This window comes from Kogia breviceps, chromosome 1, assembly GCF_026419965.1.
Source record: "Kogia breviceps isolate mKogBre1 chromosome 1, mKogBre1 haplotype 1, whole genome shotgun sequence".
NCBI classification, from domain to species: domain Eukaryota; kingdom Metazoa; phylum Chordata; class Mammalia; order Artiodactyla; family Physeteridae; genus Kogia; species Kogia breviceps.
The window spans coordinates 48,604,446-48,620,748 of record NC_081310.1 but is presented as its reverse complement, the minus strand read 5'-3'; the positions used below and the strand labels follow the sequence as shown (position 1 = coordinate 48,620,748).

At 37.3% G+C, this 16,303-nt stretch overlaps 1 protein-coding gene across 3 annotated transcripts in view; it reads left to right on the top strand.

Annotated features, from left to right (window-relative positions):
* The window catches only part of RABGAP1L (RAB GTPase activating protein 1 like), a 742,996-nt gene that overhangs the window by 82,408 nt on the left and 644,285 nt on the right, over positions 1 to 16,303 (top strand). For 2 of the 3 annotated variants that reach the window (XM_059046250.2, XM_059046252.2), the window contains exons 4-5: positions 8,546 to 8,756; positions 11,892 to 12,066. In XM_059046250.2, coding sequence (XP_058902233.1) covers positions 8,546 to 8,756; positions 11,892 to 12,066 — 386 coding nt within the window. The remainder of the gene's footprint in view (positions 1 to 8,545; positions 8,757 to 11,891; positions 12,067 to 16,303) is intronic. The other variant, XM_067031217.1, reaches the window with a different exon arrangement.

The window sequence follows — 16,303 nt, the reverse complement described above, 5'->3', positions numbered from 1 at the left end:
TTGTATCTCCACCTGTAAAATCAGTCTCAGTGTTCTCTGAGAACTGGCTCTATGTCTGGGTATTCATTTTACCCTTAGTACTTGGCATATAGTAGGCCCTCAACAAATACTTACTGAACAAATGAATAAATTCTTGGGTATCAAAGAACAGTGTAATGGACACATTCTTTCATATAATGTGACTTCGTACTCAGTTTGACTAGTTATTTCAAATTCCAATTTGTGAAAATTCTAAGTAAAATAGCATATCAACTCCATCAGTGTAATAATACTGTAAAAGTATTTATTACAGTGTAATAAATAATATGTACGTGCATGAATAAGATTTATAGTAGGAATACCAGCTTGTAAGTCAAAATGGTTTTGGATGAAGGAAAAGCCAAACCAAACCCAACCCAACTCCTACTTCAGCTGGTTTAAACACTGGAGGTGTGGTTTGATCTGGGCTCTGATAGTATTTCTTTGTAAACTGCTCACCTTTGAACTTCTCCATGTCATCTTTCTCCTCAACTGGCTTCCTTTGTGGTCACAAAGTAGGTAGCTACAGAAATTGATAAGTAAGGCTAGGTGATTTGTTCATGTCTGGTGACCGAGAGAAAGGCTCTGATCTTTTACCCATTGAACAAAAGTTGTGAGTTTTATTCTGATTGGACCAACTGAACCATTTCTAGTAGTCAGGGGAATGATATGAACCGATACGTGTAGGCCTTGGTTATATTCAAACTTCTCAGTAAGTCATTCTAACAGAGGAGATGAGATCATCCTGATTGATGTAAGGCACTCATGATCCATTTCTGAATGTTCATGTAGGTTAAGTGTAGATATAGGCCAAAGTGCTACACAGTGGAGACACGGTGGCCCTACCTTACACTGTTCCCCAAATTTATTCCTAGTGAATCAAATATTTAAATGGGAAAAATGAACCTTTAAGAAGAAAATAATGAGAATATTTTTGTGATTGTCAGGGTAGGAAAGGCCAAATCATAAAGGAAAAGCTACTTGCATTTTAATACATAAAAGCTTAAATCTGAATGAGAAAAGTGCCATAATAAATATGGCTAAATGAGGCTCAGAGAAGATATTTGCCATGTGTTGGGGGTCCCCCAAAGTGCCCCTAGTTTAATGTTTCATTATAAAGACTCATAGATTTCAGTGTATATTCATATTCATGGCTAGATTTAAGTTCAAGGGGACTTTATGTGTGTGTGTGTGTGTGTGTGTGTGTGTGTGTGTACACAAGATTGGAAATAAGCCTTACAAAATATTAATTTTTGTAGTTCTTGATTGAGGGAACATGAGAGATTATATTTTTCGTTGTGCTTTTCTTTATCTTTTGAATTTCTTAAATCTCTAGCCTTCCCCCCAAACCCAAAGCATACTGACATCAACATTCCTATAGTTATTTTTTTGGTTAATATATTAATTAAAAGGAAGAAATACCTTTATCTTCTCATGTATTGATAGATCTGATGGGTTATTGGAATCAGTTGTCCTTTGCAATGGCCTAGATAATATTCTTATTTCTGAGCATATTTGATAGGGAGGGACCATGTATAATGTACTTTTGTGTTTTCAACACCCATTATATTAAATGCATTTTTAAAAAAATGTATCTTTCCCTGAAGATCTCAGTGGATAAGAATTTCCACTTTGCTTTACAAGTAAGTTTTAAAAAGCATTCTTTTCTAGTTATATATGTTTTGTGTTCTCCCCAAAATTAATATATTGAAATGCTAGCCCCCAAGGTGATGGTATTAGGACGTCAGGCCTTTGGGAGGTGATTAGGTTATGAGGGCAAAGCCCTCATAATTGGGATTATGTCCTTCTAAAACAGACTCCAGAGAGCTAGCTTGTGCCTTCTACAGTGTGAGGACACAGTGAAAAGATGCTGTTTAGAAAGTGAGCTCTCATGAGACACCAAATCTGCCAGAGCCTCAGTCTTGGACTTCCTAGCATCCAGAGCTGTGAGAAATAAATGTCTGTTGTTTATAAGCCACCCATGTGGTATTTTGTTATATAGCAGCCTGAAAGAACTATGAGAAGGCATTTTAGCTGCCTCTTCATAGTTGCAGTTTTTGTTAACAGAATTGTTGTGGTCGATTAAAATGACACATAACTTCAAAGGTAAGGAACTGTCTGGAAAGTATCTAGATTTTAATGGGCTAAAGTGAATATTAAAGATTTGTAATTTGCCGGTGATAAAATTAGATAGATAAGGGCTTTTGTTTAAACATCATGATAACTTGTTGGTTTTTGTCATTTGGTGATCGTATGTCCTGGCTACTTGGATTCACCTCTACAGGGAATCTACTAATTTACTGTAATGTACTGAAATACTGTGTGGATACATAGATGAGTCTTCTCTCTCATGCTCTTTGTTATTTGCATCTTTCTACTAAGGAAGGGATGATGGAATTGAAAAGTATGACTTGGATAGGACTGAATTTATATTTAGGAGGATATGAATTTCTTACATCGATGTGTGATTTTACGAGATCTAAAAGTGTTGCCTTGCTAAAAATAATTTGCTATTTGCCTGCTTAACTTCGGATTTCCACTAGTCATGAGTTTTGTCTACATGAAAGCTGCAGTTATGATACATTTAATTGTGGATGAGATAGGATCTAAGTGGTACCCAGAGATGATGTGTATTTGCCATTAATTGGTTGATAAAAGGACCACTAGCTCTAAAAAATTTCATTTATTTACTGATTAATTCATTTGGCATATATTGAGTGTCTAGTCTTTTAGACACTTGTTATAAGTGTTGGGAATAAAAAGAGGATAGAACAGTTCCTTCCCTTGAAGAGCTGGTACTCTGTAATTGAGGGCAGAATAAATTTCATTTTGATTTTAATTCATTCTATTTTTGACCTTTCATAGAGGCTAAGACATGATATCTGGAGTTCAGATTTAGATTTGAATCCAGGCTCTGTCTGTGGCTTGGGCAAGTTATTCAACTTCTCTAATGATCAGTTATCTCATCTGTAAAATAGATAAAATGAACCTGTTTCATAGGGATTTAGAAGTTTAAATGATACCACCCATATAAAGTATTTTGTAAAATGCCTGGCACAAAGTAAGTACCAAATAAAATGTTTATCATCATCAATAGTCTTGGAAATCTTGAACCTCAGAATAAAATCACATACAGTTTTAGGTCAAAGCCCAGTAATGATAACATATCACTTAAAATGGGCATGGGGGGACTTCCTTGGTGGTCCAGTGGTTAAGACTCCATGCTTCCACTGCAGGGGGCACGGTGTGATCCCTGGTCAGGGAACCAAGATCCTGCATAGCGTGTGGCTCAGCCAAAAAAAAAAACACACACAAAACAAAGGGCATGGGTCAGGGTGTAGGCCCTTTACCTCCATTGACATACCTAACCCCTGAATTTCTATGGAGCAATGTTCTTTGAATACTCTAAAGATGTTGTCCTGCTGTCTTCTCTTCTCTGTTATTTCTGATGAGAAATCTGCAGTCATTTGAATCACTTATTGTTCCCTTATTTGTAGCATGCTATTTGTCTACTTTCAATATTTTTGTTTTCCAGCAGTTTGATTATATGGGTGTGGTTTTCTTTGAATTTATCTTTGTTGGTGTTCACTGAGATTCTTGAATCTGTAAATTTATATCTTTTATGAAATTTAGGAATTTTTCAGACATTTTTTAGAAAATTTTTTTGTGCGTAGTCTTTTTCTTTTCCCGTGACTCAGACAACAAAACTATTAGATATTTTCATATTGTCCTGCAATTCCTAAGGCACTTTTCATTGTTTTCCAATCTTTTTCTTTTCTCCCTTCTTTAGTTTAGAAAATTTCTGTTGATCTGTATTCCAGTTTACTGGCTCACTATTCTGTTATCTCCTTTCTTTTGAGCCCATCCAGTGAATTTTTAATATTCTATTTTTCTGGTCTTAAATTCACCTTTTTACATTTTCTGTTCCTCCGCCACGGATTTTAATATTTTCACTCATTCCAGGTTTGTTCACCTTTATGTCATAGAGCATGGTTATAATACCAATTTTAAAGTCTTTGATAATTCCAGCAACTGTATCATTTTGTGATTTGTATCTGTTGATTGCTTTTCCCTTGACAATTGGTCACCTTTTTCTATTTTTGTTTTTTGTTTTTTTTTGTTAGTTGAGTAACTGAATTGTTTTCCATACTTTCTGAAACTTACGTTTTGAGATTCTGTTTCCAGATAAAATCCTCTGAAGAATGTTGATTTTGTTTTATTTGAGCAGGCAGTCCACTTGGTTACATCCAGGTGGCAAGTTCTCTCTTGCTTTCTGGTTCCAAAGTCAATCAATTCCAAAACCTTTGCTATGCTTCTTTGGTCTGTTCCACACATGTATAGCATGGTGGTGAACCCAAGACTTGTGTTAGTTCATACACAAAATTAGGGGATTACCTTCTCCAACTCACCTCCTCAGGATTTCCTCCATACTCTCTGGCTTCTTGGGGCCCATTTTCCTTCTTCTCTTGAGTAGAAAGACAGGTTTCTCACTTCAGGACAGAGTGGTGAGAGAAAAGAAAAAAAATAGCAAAGGTTTCCTTTTCCTTTTTGAACCACAAGAGCCAAGCCCCTTTGTTTGGGTGTTCTAACCACTGAGAGGTTCCTTTTCTTTGAGTTGCATATGCTACGGCACTCCATCCTTTCCCCCCAGCCCCACTTCCCACATAGTGGTGCAGCTCCAACACTGGGGCTGGCCTTGTGGTAGAACTGGGAGAGAAAAAAGAGAGAGAAAAAAAAAGTTATAATTCCCCAAAGTTCTCTGGTTTACAGGGACTCTTTTTTTCTGTCCTTTGGCCAGAAAAATTGGATTTCTCTCACAGTTTTGTTGCTCACTGCACAGTTCTGCAACTTGGGCTGCCCTTAGGTCAAATGTGGGATATAAAGGATGAAAAAATGTAAAATGGAATTCAGTACTATACTGGTAGTTCTTCAAGTTTTGACCTCTCTCCAATCTGTCTGTTGTTATTTGCTTTTTAAACAAAAACAATCCTGGGCCTCCCTGGTGGCGCAGTGGTTAAGAATCCGCCTGCCAGTGCAGGGGACACGGGTTCGAGCCCTGGTTCTGGAAGACCCCACATGCCGTGGAGCGGCTAAGCCCGTGCACCACAACTACTGAGCCTGCTCTCTAGAGCCCGTGAACCACAACTACTGAGCCTGCGAGCCACAACTACTGAAGCCCACACGCCTAGAGCCTGTGCTCTGCAACAAGAGAAGCCACCGCCATGAGAAGCCAGTGCACCACAACGAAGAGTAGCCTGCACCACAACGAAGAGTAGCCCCCACTCACTGCAGCTAGAGAAAACCTGCACACAGCAACAGAGACCCAATGCAGCCAAAAATAAATAAAATAAAATTTAAAAATTAAAAACAACAACAGCAAAAACAATCTTAAGGTAGTTACTTTTTATATTCTGCCCAGTGTTTTCAGTTAATACATAGAAGCTATAGCAGACTTGTTACTTCAATTTGACTGGTTCAGTTTGAGGATCTTCAGTTCTGCTAGTTTTTGCTTCAAGTATTTTGAAGCTCTGGTATTAGGGGCATAGCCACTTTTTAAATTATGTTTTCCTTATAAATTGACCCTTTTATCATTGTGAAATGTCTCTTTTTCTCCTGTTACTGTTTGTTGTTTTGAAGTCTGATTTTTCTGATATTAATATAGCCATTCTGGTTTTCTTATAATTAGTGTTTGCGTGGTATATCTACTTATTTCCTCCCTCCCTTCTTCCCTCTCTTTCTTTCATCTTTTTTTGGCATTTTATTTTATTTAGTTATTTATTTTTATAAATAAATTAATTTTTTGGCTGTGTTGGGTCTTCGTAACTGCATGCAGGCTTTCTCTAGTTGCAGCGAGTGGGGGCTACTCTTCGTTCTGGTGCACTGGCTTCTCATGGCGGTGGCTTCTCTTGTTTTGGAGCACAGGCTCTAGGCCCATGGGATTCAGTAGTTGTGGCATGCAGGCTCAGTAGTTGTGGCTTGCAGATTCTAGAGCGCAGGCTCAGTAGTTGTGGTGCACGAGCTTAGTTGCTCCATGGCATGTGGGATCTTCCCAGACCAGGGCTTGAACCCATGTCCCCTGCATTGGCGGGCAGATTCTTTTTTTTTTTCTCGGTACGCGGGCCTCTCACTGTTGTGGCGTCTCCTGTTGTGGAGCACAGGCTCCGGACGCGCAGGCTCAGCGGCCATGGCTCACGGGCCCAGCCGCTCTGCGGCATGTGGGATCTTCCCAGACCGGGGCACGAACCCGTGTCCCCTACATCGGCAGGCGGACTCTCAACCACTGCGCCACCAGGGAAGCCCAAGCGGGCAGATTCTTAACCACTGTGCCGCCAGGGAAGTCCCTCTTTCTTTCATCTTTATGGAAGATCTTGGTGGCTGCAGTGTGGAGAATAAATTGGAGGAAAGAAAGACTGGAGGTTACTGCTGTAGTAATTTGGGTAATGACTATGGGGCCAAAGAAAAGTGGGATGGATTCAAGAGTTATTCAAGGCATGAATAGTTGAGTGAACATCTAATGAATTCAATTCTGGACATACTGATTAATAAGAATTCCAAACGGGGATGACCAGCAGTCTGTTGTATTTTAAAGAAATTAAACGGCAAAGAAAAAGTCGTTCCCTCATATTTATAACTTTTGGTGCTCTTCAGTTTCCCTCTAGTATCATTTTCCTTTATCCCACGGATCTTCTTTAATATTCTTATTTTCGTATGTAAATTAGAATTAGTTGTTATATCCACCCAGGGAATATTTCATTTCAGATCTTGCATTTTTTAGCTCTAGAATTTCTTTTGGTTCTTTTTTCTGTCTTCCGTTTTTCTCCTTCTTTTGTTAGGTGTTTTTCTTTAATTCCTCTATCATATTTATAATAGTTACTTTAACTGTCTTGTCTACAATTTTGTCATCTGTTTTTTTTGGATCCATTTATGTATTGTTTTTGTATTTGGGGTATACAGAGTTTCATGAATCTGTGAGCTACACAGATTTTGTAAAACATTTATTTCTTCAGAAAGCTTTTTCCCCACCTTTTCCTCTTTTGTAGGATTCCAATTACACATACGTTAGACCATTTGAAATACTTGATCTACCGTGTTCATCAGTCACCAAAGCATAGTTTTACTATATGATCTTGCAAATAATTGTTTTTGCATAAGTACTTGCTAAATTAACAAAAATGCACATATGGGCTTCCCTGGTGGCGCAGTGGTTGAGAGTCCGCCTGCCGATGCAGGGGACACGGGTTCGTGCCCTGGTCTGGGAGGATCCCACATGCTGCGGAGCGGCTAGGCCCGTGAGCCATGGCCGCTGAGCCTGCGTGTCCAGAGCTTGTGCTCTGCAACGGGAGAGGCCACAACAGTGAGAGGCCCATGTACTGCAAAAAAAAAAAAAAGCATATATGTATATTCTAAATATGTTTGTATTCGGCCTTAAAATGTATTTGTAGTTTTTTATATTTCCATTTTGAAATATATACATTGAACTGATTCTAAAGGGGAAAAAACATGTTTCAGTGATTGAAGAACATGGTAGATGAAGTACTACATTTGAATAGCTTTAGTTTATCAATAGAAAAAAAGTGGTGAAAGGTGCATGATTTACTATAATATTTGGGAGCTGGAGTGGGGAGGTTGGGAATGGCTTTTGTGAATTATTTATTAATATCCTGTAAGTGTAATCCTGGTAATGAGAATTAGAGCATGTCACAAGGATCTAGTTTGGGTGAGACAGGCTGCTTAATTTTGTACAGCATGGATGTGGGTAGCAGGAAGAGTTGGAGACTAGCTGAATGTGGGTTTTTAGGTGGGGAAGGGGAGAGTGGCAGAGGAGAAGCTTTATACTACTTGATATATGCAGATAAATACTCTCTAACCACAGTTGGGACTTTGCTACATGCATGCTGTGCTTAGAATTAAAGTGGATTTTTTTTAAAAGAATTGGGGGAAGCAATCATGGGATAATTCATTTAAATAATTATTTTGAGGAAAAATTTTTCATTGAAATACGTACATATTTTGTAGAAGCCAGCAAGCTAGGAAGGAGAAAAATAAGGAGCTTGACTTTGTTGGTATTAGTATGAGATGGAACATTTTAACATTGTTGACTTTTGCTGAGGAATTTAGCCTGATTAATAAATTTGGTGCTGTGCAGGATCTTTACCAGAGACACTTTTAACTGATTTTAGTTTTGTTTAATTCTCATTAGTTTTAGGATAATTCACACTGTCTTTAGTGTAGTCTTTTCTCCATATTGTTTTATATCATTTGAACTCCGTATTTTTGATTTTTTAAAATACAAAGCTTAGAATTTTTTTTTCTTTTCCTCTAAAGAAGTTATAGCTAAGTAAGATAATACTTTGAGAGGTCTGAAGTACAAAATTGCCAGTTCCAGAACTCTAAGTTAATATGCAGGATAAACATTAAAAGAAATGAAAACACAGAGAGACCTAAATTTTATTTGCAATTTTTCATTTGTTTTTGGGCAATAGGTGAAATTATACTGTGAAGTTTTATATTAACATTTTTTCTTCAGAAATTTCTGCACCCAGACCATCTTCTCCAAGTGGAATACCTGAAGAAGATAGTGTTTTATTTAACAAACTGACCTACTTAGGATGTATGAAGGTTTCTTCCCCACGTAATGAAGTGGAGGCTTTACGGGCAATGGCAACTATGAAATCTTCCAGTCAGCACCCCTTTCCTGTTACTCTGTATGTGCCAAATGTTCCAGAAGGTTCTGTGAGGTAAGCTCTAATCCTTTCTTACCCCCTTAGACATGTGTGAAGCTTTTTTGGGTAGTGGTGATGATATTTTATCGTGAGGCCTTGGACTTACTCTGAATTCACTTTTACTCTGTAGCCATGCAAAGTAAACATGTTTAGGTTTAGACTGTATTCCTTATTTGCAAGAGGCATTTGTAAAATTTGCTTAGAACATTATAAATGCAACTATAACTGTAAAAATACCTATGATTTGTGTTTCACCTTGTCATGTAACAGTGGTTCAGAAAACTAGAGTGATCCCTAGATTTTAAGCTCTTTACATCAGACTGGAAAGAAGCAAAATGGCTTTTTCTCACATGCTTCACTAGGAATAATATTTAATGTCATCTGAACCTTGAATTTCTTTAAATGTAAATCAGATAACTGTTATTTTTCTACATTCAGCCCTCCAGTAGCCTCCAATCACACTTGTGATTATATTTGAAATTCTTACCATGTCTTGCCCTGATGATCTGCTTTGACCTGATCTTCTTCCCTTCTCCCCTCTCTTCCCTCCCTCCTTTGCTCTCTCACTTCTTTCACTACATTTACTTCATTCATTCATTCACTTCATTCATTTGCTACATTCCAGTCATAGTAGCCTCTTTGCTCTTTCTCAAATGCAGTCATGAATCCTGCCTCAGGGCCTGTCAGTCAGGATTCCTACCTCAGGGCTTTTGTGTAGTCTCTTTACTTTGCCTAAACAGGCTTTCCTTGGTTTTCCAGTGGCTTTTTCACTTCTCTCTGGTTTCACTTCAAGAAACCTTTTTATCAAAAGAAGGCTTCTTTTTCTTCCTCCCTGTTTTTCTTAATAGGGTTTATTTTTTAGATCACTTTTAGGTTCACAGCAAAATTGAGCACAAACTACAGAGATTTCCCATATCCCAGATGCGCACCCCCCCACCTCCCCCAAACACACCTCTCACCATCAACATCCTCTTCCACGTGGTACATTTGTTACATTTTTAAATTTATTTTTAATTAATTAATTAATTTATTTTTGGCTGTGTTGGGTCTTAGTTGCAGCACACAGGATCTTTCATTGAGGTGCGTGGGCTCTTTGTTGCAGTGTGCAGGCTCTCTAGTTGTGGTGCACGGACTCCAGAGTGCGTGGGCTCTGTAGTTGTGCGCGGACTCCAGAGTGCACACGTGGGCTTTGTAGTTGCAGCGCGCTGGGTTAGTTGCCCCGCGGCACGTGGGATCTTAGTTCCTGGACCAGGGATCAAACCCACGTCCCCTGCATTGGAAGGTGGATTCTTAACCACTGGACCACTGGGGAAGTCCCTACATTTGTTACAGTTGATGAACCTACATTGACATAATTTTCCAAAGTCCGTAATTTACCTTAGGGTTCACTCTTGGTGTTGTACATTCTATGGGTTTGGAGAAATATATAATGACATGTATCCACCAGTAGACTATCATGCAGAGTACTTTCACTGTTGGAAAATTCCTGCCTTCTGCCTGATCATCTGTCCCTCCCTGCAACCGCCGGCAACCACTGATCTTTTTACTGTCTCCATAGTTTTGCCTTTTCCAGTAAATTATATAGTTGGAATCATGTAATAAGTAGCCCTTTCAGATTGGCTTCTTTTACTTAATAGGCATTTAAGGTTCCTACATGTCTTTTTGTGGCTTGATAGCTCATTTCTTTTTACTGCTGAATAATACATTATTGTCTGGGTGTACCACAGTTTATTTTTCCATTTGCCTATGGAAGGACATTCTGATTGCATCCAAGTTTTGGCGATTATGAATAAAGCTTCTGTAAACATCTGTGTGTGGGGTTTTGTGTAGACGTAAGTTTTTAACTCATTTGAATAAACACCAAGGAGTGTAATTGCTAGATCCTATAGTATGGGTATATTTAGTTTTGTAAGAAACTGCCAAATTGTCAAAAGAAGCCTCCTTTGATCGTATCATAACTATCCCTCTTTCTTTTTACTGGGCTTTTTTTCCTTCATAGAACTTTTCTTTGATTTGATATTATATATTTATTTGCTTATTTGTTTATTGTCTATCTTTCTCACTAGAATATAAGTTCCATGGGGGCAGTTTATTGGTATTTTTTCCTGCTACAGCTTCTGTCTGATAGTACGGTCTAGAGCAGCATCAGTCCATAGCAGGTTTTTAGTAAATATTTGCTGAATGAACAAATAAATGAACCAGGTCTGGGAAATTAGGTTGAATGTGTCTTGAACCTATACTATTCTCTGAAGACTGATTTAATCTTTTCCAAACCCTTTCTGATTTGCCTCATTCTCTAAAGTTTAGAATGTGAGAAAAGTTTTAAGTACCAAAATAATAGCCATATAAATTTACAAGGTTTTGGTAAAAATGCTTTGACTTTTTCAGGAAAGCGTTTTGTAGGTATATTGTTTGTATGATATCTCTTAACACTAAAAGGCATTTTGATATTTGTATCTATTGAGTTTCAAAGTACCAAACATACATTAACAAAGACTTAGTGTTTTGATTTGCCTCTCTATTCCTAGTAGGTCCCCCTCAGTTCTACAATTTGAGATCCTGAGGTGGTCTTGAGGTTTTGGATCAAACTAGGGCTTAGGATTTGTACAGGGAAAGTCAGAGAAATATTTGCTCCTAAGTCCAACAAACTCCTTTTACCTCTTAAATTCCATTGTTAAGTTTATCTTTGGAACCACTCTGACCTTTTTTAGGGTAAGAGAAGTCTTTGTTGAACGATGAATGACCTGGACTTGGATAAACTTACAGGTGCTGTTTTAAATAGAAATGAACTCTCCAGAGATGGTCTGTGCTGTTTTTTACTGGCATTCCTTTTGCCATAACAGAACAAGACTAGCATTTAGGGATGCGTGACATCGATTTTACCAGGCAGTGTATACTTGGCTTTGAAAGTAAATGAATTTGATCATAGGACACAAAAATGAAGTAATTGTCAAAAGAAGGTGAAGAATTTGTGTGTTTGTTTGTGCGTATAGCAAAAATATGAAGATAATTGTTTTCTTGCTTTATTAGTACCAGTTTATTTTTGTGATTTTAAAATAATTATTTTATATGTTATTGGCATAGTAAAACTGTTTGCCTTTGTTCTTTGCTAGTTAATATTTTATCTCATTTTTCATCACCGTTCTGCAGAATCATAGACCAATCCAACAACATGGAGATAGCATCTTTTCCAATTTATAAGGTGTTATTCTGTGCACGTGGACATGATGGGACAGTAGAGAGCAATTGCTTTGCATTTACAGAGAGTTCCCATGGTTCAGAAGAATTCCAGATACATGTTTTCTCCTGTGAAATTAAAGAGGCAGTAAGTATAATATGTTCTAGCAATTCGCTATTGAGATGAATTAGGGTAATATTTTCAAACTCTAATTTCACTGTCATATAATTTAGTATGTATGACCATATACCATATTACATAAATTTGGAGAATCTTTCTGAAGAGAAAGTTAATATTTATAATGGCATAGAGCCGCATATGGAAAGCTAATCCTGATAACTCTGTGCACTAAAGTGGTTCTCTCAGTTTAACATATGTAACAGAAAAATCCCCCTTGATAAACTTTCCTCCCACCCCATCATGGTAGTAATTGCTCAGACTTAGAAAAGAAGAATATTTTTGCCCCTCTTTTATTGTTTTGCCTAAGTTGGTTGGTCTATGTGACTTTAAAAAATGTCTGTAACAATACCTGTTTCTCTGTTGGGCCTTTCACTTATATACTGCAGTAAGATTGTTTCATAGATGTCTGTGATTTTCACTGGTGATCATTTATTATGTGCATTCAATCAGAGGCTGGCTTTTGCTCTATATAACTGGTATTAATTATAAATACAAATGCTCCCATACAGCAGGATTGTCAACTTGTAGTCCTTTGAAGATGCCAGGGAGTTCCTCTTACCAATTATTAAACGGTAGTTTATTTTTAGACTCAGAATCAAATGGCTGTTACATACATGGAGAAATTGCCTTCTTTTCTGTATCTATTGATTTCTCCCCAAATTAAAAATAATTTGCACTTTTAGAACTTTAGTACTTATACAACCATTTCAAAGGCATTATTAAATGGATTTGGATGGGCAAGGTCTCAGGTGTGTTTGCTTTTGGAAATATAAATTGTCAGCAGAAAATGCTGAAAGTAGCAGTTGTTCTATTTTCTCTTTATTATGAAACATAAATAAACCATTGTATTAACAGGAGTTCTGAGAGTTTATTTCTGGCCACAACATGGGAACTCATAGAAATGTAGATTTCTGTGTGTCTGATACTAAGCATGAGGGGTATGTCGGTTGTTATTATGCCCTGGTGATTAATTTTTTTTTCCACTACAATGAACATGTATAGACATAGAAGTTCTCTGTCAGAACTGTGCCTGTGTAAGAAGTTCAAATTTGTTTCTTTTTGTTTGTTTTTTATATAGTTCTGAATTGATATTTCAACCCAATGTGTGTATGTATATATACCTACACACACATACATAATACCTATACATATACCTATACTGACTACTTGGCCAAGTGTGTGATAGGTAGAGTGAATGAGTGCAAGTATGCCTGGCACATAGGAGGCAGTGGATATAAATAAGTTGAAAGAATGTGTGTGTGTGTTTGTAAATTGGGGGGTCTATTTCTGATCCTTACAACTCCACTACAGAGGTGGGGAAGCAGATGGTAGAGTCCTGGCATTTCATGTTGGCAACCATCATTTAATATACCTGTGTGGATTCTGGATAACTGGTGCTCAACAGAAGAAAGAGAACTTTGAAGAATTGGAGAACATGCTGCTTGGAGAGGCAGAAACACTACTGTGGAAGGAAATTGAAAGGCACCTGGTTGCAAGCATTTTTCATAACTGTGATGGTATGAAACTCTCTTTTTGGATTATAGCATCCACTTGTTTATGGGGGGGTATTTGTCATTTTTGAGAGCTTTAACAGTGGGTAAGCAGTGGATAAAACTGGGGGGGAATTCTCGGCCTGACCATTTTGGATATAGTATTAAATAGTATTAATTGTATTTCTGGAGAGGATATTTGGTACATTGTAGGTTGTGATAAAGTGATGTCCATTTATTATTTAAATTTTTTGAGAAAATTTTTCAAAGTGTTACATTCTGGGACATTGGTGGTAAAATTCATTGTTTAAAGGAGAAATAAATGACAGTTTTCATTGAACTTTATTATGAGAGATCATTTCTGTAACAACCCAGTATAAATATAGGGCTTATGCCTGGCACTGTGCTAAGCATTTACTTGATACTCATGACAGTTCCATAACATAGATGGTATTTATTTAGACTAGTGACCTTATGTTCCTCTTTGCCTGGAGCAGTCCTAGTTTATGCCTGTTGTACAAGTATATTATTAAAGCACTTCATTTTATTCTCAAAAGTGCTCTGGTTTGGCTGACAAATTTTATGGTTACCCTTTCCTTATCTAAAGGCTGAGAGAATAGATGATAAAGCTGGTTTCCTAAGGAAGTTTATGACTCTGAAGACCCATTTAATTTTCAGTCGCAGCTTTCCTGTTGCTTTATTATAAAAAGTAAATATAGATTTTTACCTTTCCGTTATGCTTTATAAAGGGATTTCTTGGTCATATAGCTTGCATTCCAGCAACCTTTGGGTTTTACTCATGCCTTTTATAGAATGTCTGACATCTTCCTCTCTCCCCTCAAAAAATAATTACTTGTCTTTTTGTTGCATTTACTGGTTGTCTAGTTATCTAGTTCCTGGAAGTTTCTTGTTGTGTGGTGAAGGGACAACATTAGTCCTTAGTATTTGGGTCCCTCTTAATGGACACAGACAATTGGCAAAGATAGCTCAGGAACAGATGACAGACATTCTTATTGCTTAAATATGTACCATGCAGCAGTGGCACTAATTTGTTTTCCATTGTTTGCAGAGTCCCTGGATGAGATTTGAAGAAGTTTGTCAGTTAAAGGCAAGAAGACATCTTCTCAAGAGGTAGTAGCAGCATGGCTGCCACTACCAATTATCACTGTGATGTGCTCTTATTTCACCATAATATCCCACAATCAGCAGACACCAACAGTGGTAGAGGGGAAGCCCAGTGAGGGTGATGGCTTTGTTGGACCTGTGACACAAGGATTAGAGGTTCCCACAGAAGGGTTAGGACACATTTGATTTATTGCCCTGGCTGTTCTTCTGTGGGAATCTGCTGGAGTGGATCTTGATTATCTATGGCAAAAGAGTTGGGGAATCCAGCCAGAAGTATCTTGATGCTGATGATCTTTGTACAGGGAGAATGATGTGCTAGAGTTCTGCTGAAGAATTACAGACAGAGCAGAGTATCAGAAAGCACAGTGCAAAAACCCAGAGAGGTACCTATTCTTGTTGCATCTTTATTAATATATTACACAAAACTGTTTTTAAAGATAATTAGTTGACTCTCTTTAAGAATTCCTATTTCTACTACTCAGTGTAACCATTTTCTTCAAAACAGATTTTGCTGTTTGTTTGTATGTTATGACATACTTACCATTACTAGCAATTCTCAGTGTTGTGTTTTAGAAGCAGGTTTTTATCAGCTGGTGTTACAGGCATTCAGAGGTATTTCATAATACCAAGGGTATCATTAGGAACATCTTTACTTTTAATGCATTGGTTTTTCGTAGGGTTGCTGATACACTACTATATAAAAGAAAACCTAATTCCTTGTATGAGAAAATATTATTGCTAAACAAATATTTATTGAGATGGTATTTTAGCAAAATGCCTTATTTTGGAAATTAATTTGGAAGTTATATTGTTTTTCTCAAATAAATTGATTTTTGTAATTAAAAAAATTCTTGTAGGATTGCCTCTTGTTTTAGCTCCTTTCAATTAGTAATATATTTGAGCAAGTTGTTTTTAAAATTTTAACACATATTTTTCTGGATATCTTTTATATGATGACTTTTCTATATTTACTTTTTGGGGTGAACATTTTCTTGATAAATGTTTTTAAAAGAGTGACTCCTTTTTCACCAATATTAGTAGAAAGGCTTTATCTTAGAAGAATTTGCTATGTTATTTTATTTTAAATTTATTTATTTTTAAATATTTATTTATTTGGCTGCGTCGGATCTTAGTTGCGGCACATGGGATCTTTTGTTGTGGTATGCGGGCTGTTTGTTGTGGTGCGTGAGCTTCTCTCTAGTTGCGACACGCGGGGTCAGTAGTTGTTGCATACAAGCTGTCTAGTTGTGGTGCAGGCTTTAGAGTGCACAGGCTTAGTTGCCCCTCTGCATGTGGGATTTTAGTTCCCTGACCAGGGGTCGAACCTGCGTCCCCTGCATTGGAAGGAGGATTCTTAACCACTGGACCACCAGGGAAGTCCCCCTGTATTACTTATTTTAAGAAAATATTTCATTTAATAGCATTTCTTGGACTGTTAATGTGTAATACATAATTGAGAATTTGCAAAATACTGAAATACAAAAGAAAATAAAAGTTACTCAGAATTCCATAAGAATTAAGATTTTGGTGTGTCTCCTTTCCACATATCTACATGTGTCCTCCTGCCCACCTCTTCAAAAACAACAACA